The 18,368-nt window shown below is 44.8% G+C and overlaps 1 protein-coding gene across 5 annotated transcripts in view; it reads left to right on the forward strand.

The window, feature by feature from the left end:
- acot9.1 (acyl-CoA thioesterase 9, tandem duplicate 1) overlaps positions 1-18,368 on the forward strand; it is a 93,696-nt gene that overhangs the window by 49,422 nt on the left and 25,906 nt on the right. For all 5 annotated transcript variants that reach the window (XM_068040223.1, XM_068040224.1, XM_068040222.1 and 2 more), the window contains 6 exons: positions 2,097-2,267; positions 2,382-2,419; positions 3,820-3,900; positions 7,464-7,567; positions 15,407-15,480; positions 16,203-16,270. In XM_068040223.1, coding sequence (XP_067896324.1) covers positions 2,097-2,267; positions 2,382-2,419; positions 3,820-3,900; positions 7,464-7,567; positions 15,407-15,480; positions 16,203-16,270 — 536 coding nt within the window. The remainder of the gene's footprint in view (positions 1-2,096; positions 2,268-2,381; positions 2,420-3,819; positions 3,901-7,463; positions 7,568-15,406; positions 15,481-16,202; positions 16,271-18,368) is intronic.

The following is an 18,368-nucleotide window of genomic DNA, read 5'->3' on the forward strand; positions in this document are numbered from 1 at the left end:
TGATGGAGATGTATAAAACGCTGGTTAGGTCACAGCTGGAGTACTGTGTAGAGTTCTGGTCGCCACACTATAGGAAGGATGTGATTGCAAAGGAGAGGGTGCAGAGGAGATTCACCAGGATGTCGCCTGGGCTGGAGCATTTCAGCTATGAAGAGAGACTAGATAGGCTGGGGTTGTTTTCCTTGCAGTGGAGAAGGCTGAGGGGGGGTTCTGATTGAAGTATACAAAATTATGAGGGGCATTGATAGGATAGATAGGAAGAAACTTTTTCCCTTAGCGGAGAGGTCAGTAACTAGGGGGCATAGATTTAAGGTAAGGGGCAGGAGGTTTAGAGGGGAGTTGAGGAGGAATTTTTTCACCCAGAGGGTGGTTGGAATCTGGAACATACTGTCTGAAGGGGTGGTAGAGGCAGGAATACTCACGACATTCAAGAAATACTTAGATGGGCACTTGAAACGCCATAACATACAAGGTTACGGGCCAAGTGCGGGGAAATGGGATTAGTTAGGACGGGTGCTTGATGGTCGGCGCAGGTGCGTTGGGCCGAAGGGCCTGTTTCTGTGCTGTAAAACTCTATGACTCTATATGAAGTAAAAATAGGCAACACACGTACCACGCGAATGGAATTCAAATAGCTAAACCGGGAACTGGAAGAAGCTAGGCAGTCTTGCTGCACTTTACACTAAATCTGTCCAACCAATGCTGAGCAGCAACCAACAGAATACTCAGCTATATAGCTAACCTGATAAAGAGGAAATGGTGATCTTCTTTCCAGTATTATGTAATACTGTGAGATGTAGACTGTGGGGATTGGGGGGGGTGGTGCGGGGTGGGTGCTGCTGGTGAGGGAGAGAGAAAAGAAGATGCTGGTCGGCGAGGGTGGGGTGGGGGTTCGGTGCTGGTTGGGAAAGGGAGATGCTGGGGCTGGGGGGAGCTGTGGGGGTAGTGTGAATTGGGGGGTGGCCAGGGTAGAGAGAGGGAGATACTGAGGTGGGAGCGGGGATGTGGGGGTGAGGTGGAGACACCAAAGAGGGGTTTGGGAGAGAAAGATGCGGGGGGAGGGGGTGGTGGTGGTGGTTGAAAGCTGGGGCAGATGGAGGTGTGGGGGTGAAGAGGGTGACACCAGTGGGTGTGGGGTGGGAGGGAGGAAGAGGAAGATGGTAGTGGGGGAAGAAGGAGACACTGGGGCAGGGTGGGGCTGGAGGTGAAGTGGTTGATGCAGTATTGTGGGGGGGAGAGGTGCAGGTGCAGAGAGGAAGAAGATGGGAAAAGGCGGGTGGGGGAGGGAGATTAGGTGTGGTGGGGGAGACGTAGACTTGTGGGGGGTGTTGGTGAGGGGTGGTGAGAGGCTCTTTCTTTCTGACCCATTCTTTGTGCTGTCTTCTGTTTTTCCCTCTCTCTGACACCTCTTTTCATTGATGGTAAGTGGCGAGCTGGTTAGAACTGTAGGCTGGTTTCTAGTTGCAGTTTGGGGAGGGATCTGTTCAGGACACAGGCTGGGGTTGGTGGCTTGGAGATCCACAGAGCAGCATTGAAAAGCAATGCAGCTCAGTCACTACCCTGCCCCATTGCCCAATATCTGCTTCAAAAGCCCTGCAGCATTTTCTCCCCATTTCAGCTTGCTTCTTCTGCCCTTGCCTCCCATGTCTCCTCCTCTCACTCTCACCTAGCATCCCATCCACCCAGCTGGCTCCATACCCCATTGTCTTCCTTATCCCTGCACCTTTGCATCATCTCTCCAGGCCTATGTCCTTCCCTCCCTATCACCTCTCTTTGCTATTCCCTCAATCTCTGTCTCCTCCTTCACTCACTCCCATCATCCTTTCTCCACCACAAACACCAACCAGCATGAGCAGTTGCATCTAGTGAAAGGCCCAATTAAGAGTGGAAGAAAGATGGGGATTTGATAGCTGTGGGTTGTTAGGGAAAATGTTCTCCCCATCCCCTTCACCTCACCCCCTCCTTTCACTATTGCTCCAGTTCTCCCTCTGCTTATTCTGTCCTCTCCCACACCATTATCACCATGTCTTTCCATTCAACCTTTACTGGATATTCGCATTGATTACATTTTTAGTTTTCTCTTAACTCTTTTCCAGTGAACATCTCCAATCTGTAAAGGAAAGAGCTTCATTAAAGTCTCCACTGGTCAGCGACCAGGCCAACTTGCCATATCGATGCATGAAGGATAGTTATCTGGAGGCTTATCTACCACTGGGAAGTCAGCCTGACTTGAGAGAAAAGTACCTGAATGTACATAAGCATGTAAGGTACAGCAACTGATCAATTATGATTTATAGTTTCAATTACCTTTTAACTTTGGTGCCAAACTTTTTACATGCAATATTTTTATATTGAATCTCAATGTCTTCTTCCTTACGCAGATTTGGCAGGATTCTTGAAGACCTTGACTCATTTGGAGGTAAAACTCTGACATACAACAGTTTAAAAAGCTATTTACATTTTGTCTGCTTAAGCAAGAGGCATAGCAAGAATGGCAAAGATCGTGCGCAATGTATGAAAGCATAGTGAAGATGATGACCTAAATGATAATGAGAGTACAGGAGTCGAAGATACATGACATCCCAAAACGTGTCTTCAGACTCTAAATCCCAATTATCAGCTTGTGATTCTGCTCAGTGATGGTCATTTTTAAAATCGTCAAATTTGGAAATATATTGAACGCTACATGGGAGATGTGTGTAGAGCAATATTAGGGGATGTTGATTCTGGATGTAGAAACACCACAGTTCTATCTGGAGTGTGTGGAATGTATGAGAGGCCAAGGCCTAGTTTGAAATGAGTAGATGATGAAGCAAATCAGGAAAGCATGATAACGTTTGGGATTGTAGTGGGAAGGTGGCAAGACTGGAGGAGGTAAGTTTCAAGGTCCTGGTAGAGAATGAATTAAGAGTAGGAAACAGCATGACCTTTTTACAGCTTAGCAGGACCAGAACGTCAAGGGTCAGAGGAGGACCAGCAAGAGATAGAGAGACGAAAAGTGTTAAAATAAAGAGTTATTAGTTGGAGATTAGCTGGTGATGAGGTTTTCTTTTATCCAGTCAAGGAATGTGAGGGAAGTATCAAAAGAGCATGCCCTGGTGTGACAGCTATATTACAACTTTTACATGAGCTTGGGCATTACAAAGAGTTGAAAGCAATTAGTGGGAGATGATGTATTTGCAAAGAAAGAGCTTATTGGAAGTATCTTTGATACCTGAAGTTCCTACAATAGTTTTCTTTTTATCCTAGCATATCTCAGGATGGAGCATTCAATTAAGTGTTAAACATTCTTTCCAGCTTGCAGTTTTTAGTAGTTTGAAAGGTTCTCCTCCAAGTCACACCATCCTGACTTGGAACGATATCACTGTTCCTTCATTATCGCTGTGTCAAAATTCTGGAGCTCCCATCCTAACCACGCTGTGGGTGTACCTTCACCATATGGACTGTAGCAGTTCAAGAAGGCGGTTCACCACAACCTCCTCAAGGGTAATTAGGAATGGGCAATAAATGCTTGCCTTTTCAGCGCGCCCACATCCCATGAATGAATTAAAATAAATGTTTTGGAGAAAGGGGATAGGAGATGGAGACGTAATGCTGGGGTAGAGTACAGAAAGAGAGATCCAGAGGTGGAACAGGCGTTTGAAGCGAAGGTGAAAGTTAAAGGTGCAGGAGGTGAGTGGCAAATAATGGAAAGGTGTCTGTTATGGGCTAGTAGCACACAACTAGAAATAATTCCCATTTCAACAGAATTAATGTTCCAGAGCATTAATTGTTGAAAATTCAGTGTGGTAAAATTAACATTTCCTTTTTGTTTTGCAGTTTTAATTTGTTATACTCATGCCAAAACTGATAGTCCTAGAAGCCCTTTTTCTATTGTTACTGCCCTTGTTGATGAAATAGGTACGTTTACATTTTTCTCAAAATTGTCAAAGTATGAATGCTGTTTGTAAAAGTCTTATGGTATCCAAAAATGTTTTAATTGCACCATGTTTTCTGTAACTTTTGATGTACTGTCAGTGATAGACCAACTCAAGGGTCAGGATGGGGATCTGACTTCTGAGTATTTTGGTGCTGAATTGAGACCATTTCCAACAGGTAGTGAAATGCACACTCTCTAAGCTTTGTAGATCGTGTTGTATGACACTAGCCTGTCCACTGGGTTGCAAGAAATGCCCTAATTCTAAATGTTCCTGGCACACCAAGTCCCATTGGCTCCAAGTCTGTCTACACCTCGATATGAAAATTCTCATCCTTGTGCTCCGATCCTCTCCCTATGGCCCTCCCTCTCTTTCTAACCTCATGCAGCTCTACAACGTTTAGATGTCTGCACTTCTCCAATTCTGTCCTCTTGTGTATCCCCGATTTCCTTCACTCCTCCGTTGGTGGCCGTGCCTTCGGCTGTCTAGGCAACAAATGGGGAGATGGTGGTATAGTGGTAATGTCACTGGACTAATAATCCAGAGATTCCGGAAAATGCCATGGGGATCCCACTAGTTCGAATCCCACCAAAACAGCTGTTGGAATTTAAATTCAATTAATTAATAAACATTTAATTAATAAATTCTAGAATTGAAAGTTAATCACAGTAATGGTGCCATGAAACTGTCATCAATTGTTGTAAAAATCGATCTGGTTCACTAATGTCCTTTAGGGAAGGAAATCTTCCGTCATTACCTGGTCTGACCTACATGTGACTCCAGACCCACAGCAATGTGGTTGACTCTGAAATGGCCTAGCAAGCCACTCAGTTGTCGAAGGCAATTAGGGAAGGGCAACAAATGCTGGCCTTACCAGCAATACCCACATCCCATGAAAGACTGAAAATAAAACTCTGGAATTCCCCCCCGAAACCCCTCTGCCTCTTCATCTCTCTGTTCCTTTAGTTTGCTGCTCAAGGGGAGAAATGAGATCTGAAAAGCACAAAGGATGATCTTCGACAGGCCTAATGACACATGAGGAATTTGGGTACACAACTCTTTCCCCTCACCGCCCCCCCCTCCCCCCCCCAACAAGAATGCAAGTTTCATGAGATCGTCACAACTACATTTACGTACAAACATATGAATAAGGAGCAGAAGTAGGCCATTTAGCCCCGATCCGCCATTCAATAAGATCACGGCTGATCTGTTTGTGTCTTGAATTCCACAGTCCCATCTACCCCCCAATAACCTTTGATTCCCTTGCCTAACAAGAAACGATCTACCTCCGCCTTAAAAATATTCAATGACCTCGCCTCCACCACCTTCTGAGGCAGAGAGTTCCAAAGTTGCACAACCCTGAGAGAAAAAATTTCTCCTCATCTCTTTCCTAAAAGGGTGACCCCTATTTCTGGACTCACCCACAAGAGGAAACATCCTTTCCACATCCACCTTGTCAAGACCATTCAGAATCTTATAAACTTCAATCAAGTCTCCCCTCACTCTTCTAAACTCCGGTGAAAACAAGCCCAGTCTGTCCAACCTTTCCTCATAAGACAGCCCGCTCATTCCAGGTATCAATCTAGTAAACCTCCTCTGAACCGCCTCCAATGTATTTACATCCTTCCTTGACTTAGAAGGCCAAAACTGCACAAAGTATTCGAGATGTGGTCTCACCAATGCCCTGTGTAACTGAAGCATAACATCCTTACTTTTATTTTCAATTCCTCTCGTACCTGCATACTAACCCATTGTGACTCATGCACTAGAACATCTAGATCCCTCTGCACCTCGGAATTATGCAGTCGTTCTCCGTTTAAGTAATACTCTGCTTTTTTTATTCTTCCTGCCAAAATGAACAACTTCACATTTTCCTACATTATATTCCATCTGCCAGATTTTTGCCCACTCACACAAGCTATCTATTACGGTCTGCAACTCCTTATGTCCTCTTCACAACATACTTTCCTATCTTTCTTTGTGTCATCTGCAAATTTAACTACCATGCAGTCACTCCCCTCATGTAAGTCATTGATATAAATTGTAAAAAGAGGCCCCAGCACACACCCCTGCGGGATCCACTTGTCACATCCTGCTAATCAGAAAAGGATCCATTGATGCAAACTTTCTGCCAGCTAGCCAATCTTCTATCCTTGCTAATATGTTACCTCCTAAACCATGAGTTCCTACTTTGCGCAATAACTAAGTGGCACCTTGTCAAATGCCTTCTGGAAATCCACAATAGTCTACATCTTGCTCCAGTGTATCAGTGCTAGCCGAGAACATGCTAGCAGTTGGCTTTAGATCTATCTCAGCATCTGAAAAGGAGCTGTATATGTCTACTGTCCAGTCTTTACTGGACAGTATGGTGCTGGGAGCTTAATAGGCCCTTAATTAGAGGCAAGCAGCTTCCCCGTTCCTCCCCCACCGCCCTCACAGTAAAAATTGTGGACTGTCTCGGAAGTGTCAGGTTCTGGAGATGGTTTTCAAATTGCATCCGCACCTGGTCCCAACCCCACCTGCATTTGAAAATCCGGTCCGTTAACCTTCTGGGCTGAATTTTACCGGCCCTCGTGCCATGGGTCGCGGCGCGGGGGCTGGTAAAATTTTGCAGGGAGGGGCCCGTCTTGACCCGTGACGTCGAGAAGGGCCTGCCGCATGTTACTGACGACGGGGAGACCTTGGTGCGGCCTCCCCACCACCTGGCGGCGCGCCCTTCACCTGCATATTTAAATTAACAATAATAATATCTAAATGTACTTACCTGCAGGCTGCGGTCATCCCACGCCGATTTTATGGCCACCATTCGTGCTTCGCCAACCTTCGGAACTCCGTATGGAACCTGGTGGGCAGGGGGTGGGGGGCGGAATAAAATTTTCAGGTCGGGAGAGGTGGGGGAGCGGGGAAAATAAATTGAATTGGTTGTGTGAATGGTGGGTACGGGTTAGAGGCCAAATGTTAGAAGGTTGCGGGGGACGATTCGGAAGGGAATAAAGTATTTTTTTATCAATAATTGCCAGTTAAATGACCATTAGGGGGTTGGGGAAAGGCCTCCATGTCTTTATTAATTGTTAATAAAAAAATTTCAATTTACGTACCTGTAAAAATTCAAATTAATTCTAAGGACTGAAAGCCCTTTAAAAATTGCACCGCGCCTGCGTGGTGGTGCCAGATGCCGTTGTCTGGGACGTGGAGGCCGCCCCCTACACACCATCGGGGGTGGCCGCTCCGCCCCCTCCATTTAAACAAGCCCCTGCATGTAATATCGCGGGTGCTCCTCGGCTGCACTTCCGTGTCGGAAGGCTACCGAGTTCAAAGTGTGCTCTGCGGTGGCGTGTTAATAAAATTCATGCCTCTGTTTCTCTCTGTTGCCTGACTTGCTGAGTATTTTCAGCATTTTCGGTTTTTATTTTGGATTTCCAGTATCCGAAGTATTTTGCTTTTGTACTTTATTTACTGTTTGTTTGTTGAATTTGCTGGTACTGTCATATTCTGATGGCTGTAGGAAGCACAAAGATTTCAAATTGCTCTTTCTTTTCTCTCTAGATCTGGTTAAAAAGATTATACGGCCGGACTGTGACCTGAGATTCACTGGTAATGTCACCTGGGTAGGGAAAAGTTCCATGGAAGTCCAGATGCATGTATCTCAGGTTAGTTCGCTCTTCAAAAAAAAATTGCCAGTTGCCCCATTAGAGGGCAAGGAGTTTTTCTTTCTTACATATTTCTATTGAGGAATTGATTTAATCTACTTTTAGCTACTAGATGCTTAATGAAATTGTTCTGGTAACATTCGGAGCTGAAAATAAGTGACTTCTGACAAAGAAGCACCGCCACCTGTAAGTTCCCCTCCAAGTCACACACAAAGAACAAAGAACAGTACAGCACAGGAACAGGCCATTCGGCACTCCATGCCTGCGCCCATCTTGATGCCTGCCGAAACTAACACCTTCTGCATTTCCGGGGCCCATATCCCTCTATTCCCTTCCTATTCATATATTTGTCAAGATGTCTCTTAAACGTCGCTATCGTATCTGCTTCCACCACCTCCCCTGGCAGCAAGTTCCAGGCACTCACCACCCTCTGTGTGGGAAAAAAAAACTTGCCTCGCACATCCCCTCTAAACTTTGCCCCTCGCACCTTAAACCTATGTCCTGATTTGGAAATAAATTACCGTTCCTTCATTGTCACTGGGTCAAAATCTTGTAACTCCTTCACTAACAGCACTGTGGGTGTCCCTACATCAAACAGACTGCAGCGGTCCAGGAAAGTGGCTCACCACCACCTTCTCAAGGGCATTTGGGGACGGACAATAAACGCTAGCCTAGCCAACAACACTCTCAGTCCATGAATGAATTAGAAAAAAAACTCCTGTTGTAACTTTGGGACAGCCACAAACTCTGGGACCCCGATATGTCAGGCCCCAGCCATACGGTGAGGTTTTCTGTTTCTCTTCCTTTGCCCCCCCACCCCTTGTAGGGTGAGCCCCTGCAAGGCCCATCAATATAGGGGGTGGAAACTCTCTAAATTGGGAGGTCTTGTCTCACGGGCATGCAGATTTTCTACCTAATTCTGTTCATGTTTGTGAATTGAGTCTTTGAAGTGGTCTGACCAGAGGATGCAGACAACGAGAGCTAAGAGAGTAGTTGAGATGCTGGATGAGCTAAAAATTGATAAAGAAGAGGTATTAGATAGGCTGGTTGTACTTAGTTGATTAGTCACCAGGACCGGTTGGGCTGCATCCAAGGATACTGAGGGACGTAAGGGAGGAAATTGCAGAGGCACTGGCCATAATCTTCCAATCCTTCTCAGATACTGGTGTGGTTTCAGAGGACTGGAGAATTGCAATTGTTAGACTCTTGTTCAAAAAGGTGTAAGGATAAACCCAGCAACTACAGGCCAGTTAGTTTAACCTTGGAAGGCCTTTAGAAATGAAAATCCAGGACAACATTAACAATCATTTGGACAAATGTAGATTAATTAAGGAAAGCCAGCACAGATTTGTTAAAGGCAAATTGTGTTCAACTAACATGATTTTTTTTGATGAGTTTACAGAAGAGGGTTGATGAGGGAAATGTGGTTGATGTGTACGTGGACTTCCAAAAGGCATTTGATAAGATGCCACATAATAGGCTTGCCAATAAAGTTGAAGCTCATGGAATAAAAGGAAAAGTGGCAGCATGGATATGAAGTTGGCGAAGTGACAGGAAACCAAGAGTATTAGTGAAGGTTTTTTTTTCCAGACTGGAGGAAAGTTTACAGTGGGGTTCCCCAGAGACTGGTATTGGAACCTCAGCTTTTCTTGATCCGTATTAATGGTCTAGACTTGGGTGTACAGGGCATAATTTCAAAATTTGCACATGACACAAAACTTGGAGGTATTGTGATCTGTGAGGAGAATAGTGATAGACTTCAAGAGAATGTAAATAGGCTGGTGGAATGGGCAGACATGTGGCAGATGAAATTTTAATGCAGAGAAATGTAAAGTGCTTCATTTTGGTAGGAAGAACGAGTAGAGGCAATATATAATAAAGGGTGAAATTCTAAAGAGGGTGCAGGAACCGAGAGACCGGGGATTTATGTGCACAAATCATTGAAGGTGGCAGGACAGGTTGAGAAAGTGATTAAAAAGGCATGAGGGATCTTGGGCTTTATAAATAGCAGTATTGAGTACAAAAGCAAGGAAGTTATGTGATGAACCTTTATGAAACACTGGTTTGGCCTCAACTGGAGTATTGTGTCCAAATCTGGGCATCACACTTCAGGAAGAATATGAAGACTTTAGAGAGGGTGCAGTTAAGGTTTACGAGAATGGTTCCAGGGATGAGGGACTTCAGTTACATGAATAGACTGGAGAAGCTGGGCTTGAAAGGAGATTTGATAAAGGTGATCAAAATGGCGAGAGGTCGAGAGAGAGTAGATAGAATCTGTTCCTGGCAGGAGAGTAGAGAACCAGAGGACACAAATGTAAGGTAAATGGCAAAACGGCAATGGTATATGACAGCAACATAAAGAAAAACTTTTTTACACGGCCAGTGGTTAGGAGCTGGAATGTATTGCCTGAGAGTGTGGTGGAGACAGATTCAATTGTGCCTTTCAAATGGTAATTTGATAAGCACCTGTAGAGGAAAAAAATTGCAGGGCTACAGGGAAAGGGTGGGGGAGTGCAATTAGTTGAGTTGCTCTTGCAGAGAGCTGTCATGGACACGACTGGCTGAATGGCCTCCTTGTATGCTGTAACCATTCCATGATTCTAATATGCATATGCCTCAAGAAATTAATCCTGATGGTTGTTGGAAGCACAAAGATTTGAAATTGCTCTTGATTATCCCAGCAACTCTCAGATTTCCCAGTCTAATGAATTGGTTTAACCAACGCTAGTTTAGCAACTAATGGCTGTTTCTGTATAGCAAAACAGAAAATTTTGGAAATACTCAGCAGGTCAGGCAACATCTGTGAAGAGAAAAAACGAGTTAATGTTTTAGGTCTATGTGTCCTTTCATCAGAACTGGCAAAAATTAGAAGTGTTAACAGCCTTTGAGCAAGTGAAAGGCAAGGAAGGCGGACGAAGAACAAAAGGGAAGGTCTGTGATGGAATGGAGAGCAGGCGAGATTAAATTGACAAAAGGTTTCATGGTACAAAGCCAAAGCGGGTAGTAATGGGACAAGTGAAGACACAAAAGGTGTGTCTGCATGAGATCTCAATGACAGGATAGCAGCTATCCGAACACAGGGATTAAGAAAGAAACGAAGGGTGGGGGAGAAAACAGCAAAAAAAGCACAAAAAAAGAAAAAAACGGGGCAGGGTTATGATCAAAAATTATTGAACTCAATGTTGAGTCCAGAAGACTGTAAAGTGCGCAGTCAAAAGATGAGGTGCTGTTCCTTGAGCTTCATTGGAACACAGTAGCAGGCCAGGACAGAAAGGTCAGTGTGGGAGAAAGGTGGAGAATTGAAATGACAAGCAACAGGAAACTCTGAGTCACCCTTGTGGACTGAACAGAGGTGTTCCACAAACTGGTCACCCAATGTAGAGGAGACCACATTAGATTAGATTCGAGATACAGCACTGAAACAGGCCCTTCGGCCCACCGAGTCTGTGCCGAACATCAACCACCCATTTATACTGATCCTACACTAATCCCATATTCCTACCAAACATCCCCACCTGTCCCTATATTTCCCTACCACCTACCTATACTAGTGACAATTTATAATGGCCAATTTACCTATCAACCTGCAAGTCTTTTGGCTTGTGGGAGGAAACCGGAGCACCCGGAGAAAACCCACGCAGACACAGGGAGAACTTGCAAACTCCACACAGGCAGTACCCAGAATTGAACCCGGGTCCCTGGAGCTGTGAGGCTGCGGTGCTAACCACTGCGCCACTGAGCAGTAAATACAGTATACTAATTTGAAAGAAGTATAAGTAAATGGCTGTTTCACTTGGAAGGAGTGTTTAGGGCAGTGGACGGCGAGAAGGGAGGAGGGAAAAGGGCAGATGTTGATTCTCCTGCACTTGCATGGAAAGGTGCTGCAGGAAAGTGGGGAGGTGTTGGGTGTGACTGAGGAGTGGACCAGGGTGTTGTGGCGGGATTTGTCCCTATGGAATGCTGACGGTGATGGAAAGATGTGTTTGGTGGCATCATGTTGGAGGTGGCAGAACTGATGGAAGATGATCATTGAATACGGAGGCTACAAGATGGAAGGTATTAGGGGAACCCTATAATGGTTCTGGGAGGGAGAGAAGGGGGTGAGAGCGGAAGTACATGAAATAGATCAGACACGTTTAAGGGCCCTGTCAACCACAGTGCGGGAGAATCCTCTGTAGAGGAAAAAGGAAGTCTGAGAAACTGGGAGAATGGAATTGAGTCCTTGTAGGAAGTGGGAGGTGAGGACTTGTAGTCCAGGTAGCAGTGGGAGTCCGTGGACTTAGAGTAAATATTAGACATGGAGACAGAGAAATTGAGGAAAAGAAAGGAAAAGTCAAAGTTGGACCATATGAAGGTGAGAGAAGGGTGGAAATTGGAAACAAAGTCAATAAAATTTTCCAGTTCAAGGCGAGAGCAGGAAATGGCACTGATAAAGTCATCAATTTACAGGAAGAAGTAGTGAGGGAAGGAGCCTGAGAAATGTTCCACATATCCCACAAAAGGCAGGCATAACTAGGGCAACACCTTTCATCTGGAGGAAGTGAGTAGAGTTAAAGGAGAAGTTGTGCAATGAGAGAACACGATCAGCCAGATGGAGGAAGATGGTGGTGGTGGGTGGGCCTCTGTTCAAGGAAGAAATGGAGAGCCCACAGATCATCCTGGTGGGGGATGGAGGTATAGAGGGATTGGACATCCATGATGAACTGGAGATGGTGAGGGCCTGAGTGACGGAAGGCACTGAAGAGTCATGGATGCAGGTGGGAAGAGACTAGACAAGGGGTTTAAAAATAGAGTTGAGATAGGAAGAAATCAGTTCAGTGGGGCAGGAACAGGCTAAAACAATGAGTCTACCACGGCAGCCTTGTTTATGGATTTTGGGAAGGAGGTAGAAGCAGGCTGTACGGTGTTGGGGAACTATGAATTTGGAAACCATGGAGGGAAGATCTCCAGAGGAGATGAGATCAGTGATAGTCCTGGATACAGTGGCTGGGGTTATGGTCCAGGTGGCGGTAGGAGGAAGTGTCAGAGTTGGCTAGGTAGAGGTTGGTACGCCTGACAACAATGGTACCACTCTTGTCAGTAGATTTGATGACAATGTTTGAGTTGGACCTGAGAACGAAATGTAGTAAGTGCGGAGGGAGATAGATTAGAGCAAGTGAGGGGAACAGAGAAATTGAGACGGCTGATACCCACAGGCAGCTCTCAATGAAAATATCGAGGGAGGGTAAGTGGGACCGTATTGGAGATGAGTACAAGGGTCCACTGAGCGGAGGGAGGGCGGCGCAGTGGTTAGCACCGCAGCCTCACAGTTCCAGCGACCCGGATTCAATTCTGGGTACTGCCTGTGTGGAGTTTGAAAGTTCTCCCTGTGTCTGCTTGGGTTTCCTCCGGGTGCTCCGGTTTCCTCCCACATGCCAAAGACTTGCAGGTTGATAGGTAAATTGGCCATTATAAATTGCCCCTAGTATAGGTAGGTGGTAGGGAAATATAGGGACAGGTGGGGATGTGGTAGAAATATGGGAGTAGTGTAGGATTAGTATAAATGGGTGGTTGATGGTCGACACAGACTCGGTGGGCCGAAGGGCCTGTTTCAGTGCTGTATCTCTAAATCAAAAATCAAAAAAAGAAATCAAAATCCTGGCCAAAGAAGTGGTACACAGGCAGAGGTGACTGAAGAGCTCAGCATCATGCCGAGCTCGAAATTCATTGAGGTGGGGGCGTAAGGGAATGAAGTTGTGGCCTTTGCTGAGGACAGATTATTCAGAGACAGAGAGAGGAAGGCTGGAGGGTATCATGAATACATGGCAAGGAGTGAGTTTTGCAGAAGAGATGAGGTCAGAGGGAAGGGAAGGCTAAGAAGGATCCAGAAGGGTGGTGTTATCCATGAGTTGTGGAAGTTCTGTATTGCAAGTTTTATAAACAAGCCTTGGGATGACAGGCAGTAAAAATATCCAGAAGGTGATGACATCAACAGAAATTGGAGTTTGTTGCTAATATTGCATGATTTATTGTATTGATGAGGAAAGCAGTGTAATAGCTCTGGTGCTCCTAATGGAAACATGGAATACTGGCTTGATTGCAACCAATTCTTATGCTGCTTTGTTCCTGATTTAGAAGACATGACAGCCTGGTTCCATTTCTGTTGTTCAAAATGGACTTTAGTATAGAGTAGGTCATTCTTTTAAAATGCTATGGTCAACATGGCTTTGACCAAACTGGATCCAAGATGGTTCTCCATGGCCTGTGAAAACAAGACTGATGTAATTTATCAGTCTGTAGAAAACTGGTATTGATAGCAGTGACAAACTGAGCTGAAGTTTCTTGACCATTCACGTGCTAATTTATTTGATTATCAAGCTGAGGAGTTAGGTATTTGTGACAAGATCATCTGATACCCTTACATAGTAACAGTGAATAAATGGGATGTTGAGGTAGTCTTCTTAACCCTGAAAGTGCTGTTATCATTTGTTTGCATGCAAATGATAACATTGGACATACGGCAGTGATTATTCATTTCTTGCCCCCTTGGATGAGGATTTGACAGTGTTGGATGATAGGTTCCACAAAATTGAATCTGTATATGGTCTCTGGCCTTATTATTGAATGGTATGATGACTATTGATTTGTCTTGACCAGATTTGGGGCAGATTTACCTCTGTGGTACTTGGATATGAGGCTTTGCATGAGCATATATTGGAAAGTTTTGTAAAAAGGATTACACACGTGTAATGCAGCCTATCCAATCTGCTGTCCATTTTAGGGTGGACTACGTTACAGACATGTGGTCCTCCCAATTGGATTTTCCTATATGTGTCCCACCCAAGTCATGCTTCACCACAAGTGCCAGAGAGTAAAGACCTTCTCAGGTCTGCAAAAAAAACCCAACCCGAGCCCGACCTGGCCTGAGTCCTTCATTTTTTTCCCCCGCACCCGAACGACCATCAGTTAACTTACCTTCCATTTTTCACTTTGTTGCTGATGACTGTAACAAAACCTCCTTTCCAGTCCAAAAATTAAATTAACAGTGGAGACACTTATCTGTGATAGAGCGTGTCTGACCCGGCCCGACCCGAGCCCGAAAGCCAGACCCGGAAGTGCAACCCGACCCGAACCCAACGGGACCCGACGACGTGTTGGGTTCAGGTCGGGTAGCAGGCCTTTACTAGAGAGGATGATTTTCCCCCTAGTTGACTCAAAAAATTGTGCTGTTTACCAACTGACAACATAAATGATAAGAAACTGGAATGTCATCACACCCCCTGTTAAATTCCAGAAAGCTTGTTCTGGAAGGATAATGCTGGAGCCTCTGTTTATTCAGTTTTACATTTATTCTGCAGTGTAAAAGGATTACAAACAAGTAGCTCCTTACACAAACCCTCCACCAGTCTCTGAGTGTCTGCTAAGAAGTGCTCAAGTAAGACCCCAGTAAACACCCTTCACCTGCATATAAATAAACTATTGACACACAGTTAACAGATTAACACCCCCCCCCCCCCCCCACCCCGCCCCACACTCTGATTCGAGATGCAGGGGGCAATAGTTGTTGGTTCTCATGATTATGCATTAAGACAAGTGTTCTGAGACATCAAAAGTTGATTGATGTTTCACTGAAGACAAAAGGCAACCATCCAACAGGATGACAATGGCAGAACAATGCTGTAAAAAGGTTCTCATTTACTGATTTGTACAAGCTTCAGAATGATTGCCAGCGGGAATATTGATTTGGCCTCGTATTTCCTGTTTGTCATAAAACAAAAGAAATCTTGCCATGAATTAAATTGGTTCAGTAGAATGAGATTGTATAGGTAATTTAATTTAACTGTTATTTTGTCTTTCAAGTATCATGATAATATCTACAATCCTGTCTTAGACGCTACTTTCGTGATGGTAGCGCGAGATCCTGGAAATCAAAGGTAACCAATATTGGAGTTCCGAAGAAGGGTCACTGACCCGAAACGTTAACTCTGTTTCTCTTTCCACAAAAAAGCAAAACCAAGCACTAGGGGTTAATTCTAGGGAGATAAGAGTTGAAAAGTAGAGATGATATGCTAAACTTATGTCAAACCTTGGTGTGGACTGTTCTGGTCGCCATATTGTGAAAAGGATATAGTGGCACTGGAGAGGGTGCAAAGAAGATTTATAAGGATGATACCAGAACTGTTAAGTTATACCTATCAGGAAAGGATGAACAAGCTGGATTTCTTCTCTTAAAGAGGGGTGACCTAATAAAAGCCTTTAAAATTATGAAAAGGTTTGATTGAGCAGACAGAGAGGGTGTTTCCATTTGCGGTGAAGAGCAAAACTGAACCCTGCTAATGTAAGACAGTTGCCAAGAAATCATACGGAGATCTGAAGAAACTTGCTGACCCAGAGATTGGTGAGAATTTGGAACTCGCTATCAGAGTGGCTGAAGCAAATAGTATTGATGCATTAAAGGAGAGGTTATACGAGGGAGAAAGGAATAAGGGGTTATGCTGATAGTTAGATGAAAGATGGGAGGAGGCTGGAATGAGCATAAAGGCCAGGATAGACTGGTTTGGCTCAATGGCCTTTTCCTATATTATACATTCCATGATATGTAGGAATTTAAAGTACTGTTAATAGCTGGAAAATTAATTGTTTTTTTCTCTCACAGTGCAGCTTTGATTAATCCGTTGAAACCCGAAGGTCCAGAGGAGGAGCATCTCTTTAAACAAGGAGATTGTAAGTCATATTGAGCCTTCGCTGTCTGAACTATCCCAATGAAAGAAAGAGCTTGCAATTATAATCAGGGCAGCTCAGTGGTTAGCACTGCAGCCTCACAGCTCCAGGGACCCGGGTTCAATTCTGGGTACTGTCTGTGTGGAGTTTGCAAGTTCTCCCTGTGTCTGCGTGGGTTTCCTCCGCGTGCTCTGGTTTCCTCCCACCGCCAAAGACTTGCAGGTGATAGGTAAATTGGCTGTTATAAATTGCTCCTAGTGTAGGTAGGGCATATGGGATTACTGTGGAGTTAGTATAGATGGGTGGTTGTTGGTCGGCACAGACTCGGTGGGCCGAAGGGCCTGTTTCAGTGCTGTATCTCTAAATAAATAAATAAAATAAAAATAAAGAAATATACAGCATGTTTATGTCTTTAAGCTGCCTAAGTTCTTCACAGCCAATGTGTTATTTTGAAGTGTACTCACTGTTTGTTTTGTAGGACAATGCTGGAGCCAGTTTGTCCACAGCAAGGTCCAAAAGACAGCAATTAAATAAATGATCTGCTAATTTTTTTAAATTGCTTGGTTTGGGATAACAATTGAGCACTGAGAGAACTCTCTGCTTTCCTTTGACTAATGCTGTGAAAGCTTTTACAATCACTTGGTTTATCATCTCCTTCAAAAAATTGAAGTGACTGCATTGAAGTATCAGTTTAGATTTTGAATTGCTAGGTTTGGAGAAGGCAACCAGTTGCTGTAATTGAGCAGGGGTCAAAGACAGAAAACTGCATTTTCTGACTTTTCTTGGAAGTTAAACCTGATGAAGTAAGCTGTACTGATGGAGTTGTGCCAAAACAAGCCCAGTAATTTGTACATGGTTTATCACCTTGTATTACTCCATCCATCAATATCGGCGACCACGCTCTGGAAGTGGTTCAAGAGTTCACCTACCTAGGCTCAACTATCACCAGTAACCTGTCTCTCGATGCAGAAATCAACAAGCACATGGGAAAGGCTTCCACTGCTATGTCCAGACTGACCAAGAGAGTGTGGGAAAATGGCGCACTGACACGGAACACAAAAGTCCGCGTGTATCAAGCCTGTGTCCTCAGTACCTTGCTCTACAGCAGCAAGGCCTGGACAACGTATGTCAGCCAAGAGTGACATCTCAATTCATTACATCTTCGCTGCCTCCGGAGAATCCTTGGCATCAGGTGGCAGGACCGTATCTCCAACACAGAAGTCCTCGAGGCGGCCAACATCCCCAGCTTATTCACTCTACTGAGTCAGCGGCGCCTGAGATGGCTTGGCCATGTGAGCCGCATGGAAGATGGCAGGATCCCCAAGGACACATTGTACAGTGAGCTCATCACTGGTATCAGACCCACCGGCCGTCCATGTCTCCGCTTTAAAGACGTCTGCAAACGCGACATGAAGTCCTGTGACATTGACCACAAGTCGTGGGAGTCAGTTGCCAGCGATCGCCAGAGCTGGCGGACAGCCATAAAGGTGGGGCTAAAGTGTGGCGAGTTGAAGAGACTTCGCAGTTGGCAGGAAAAAAGACAGAGGCGCAAGGGGAGAGCCAACTGTGTAACAGCCCCGACAGCCAATTTCATCTGCAGCACCTGTGTAAGAGTCTGTCACTCTGGTATTGGCCTTTATAGCCACTCCAGGTGCTGCTCCACAAACCACTGACCACCTGCAGGCGCTTACCCATTGTCTCCCGAGACAAGGAGGCAAAGAAGATTCCTGTCATTGCTACAATTGCTAGAAAGGCCAAAGATAGTTAGAATAGTTTTAGTTTCTGTCGTGTTTTGAAATCTCCATGTATTTGTCCCAATGCCAGGTAAACTCTTAGAGTAAGAGCTTGTTTACAACCATCTTTCCTGGTACATAATTCCAAGGCAGGCAGTGGAAGGACATGCTTGGGCCTATGTGCACCATCCAAGCGTGAACTGAAAGACAGAGTTTGGTTTCGTCTGTCTACCTGTTGATATTTGTAATGTTGAAGTACAAAACTGTCATGTCTATCGGATTTTAATTTAAAAATGAAGTTTGTCCAAGCTTGGAAAATAAGAGCTGTGTAGTCCAGTGTTCTTTGTATTCTATTTGGACAAACTATT

The sequence above is a fragment of the Heterodontus francisci genome, chromosome 10 (genome assembly GCF_036365525.1).
Source record: "Heterodontus francisci isolate sHetFra1 chromosome 10, sHetFra1.hap1, whole genome shotgun sequence".
Lineage (NCBI taxonomy): Eukaryota > Metazoa > Chordata > Chondrichthyes > Heterodontiformes > Heterodontidae > Heterodontus > Heterodontus francisci.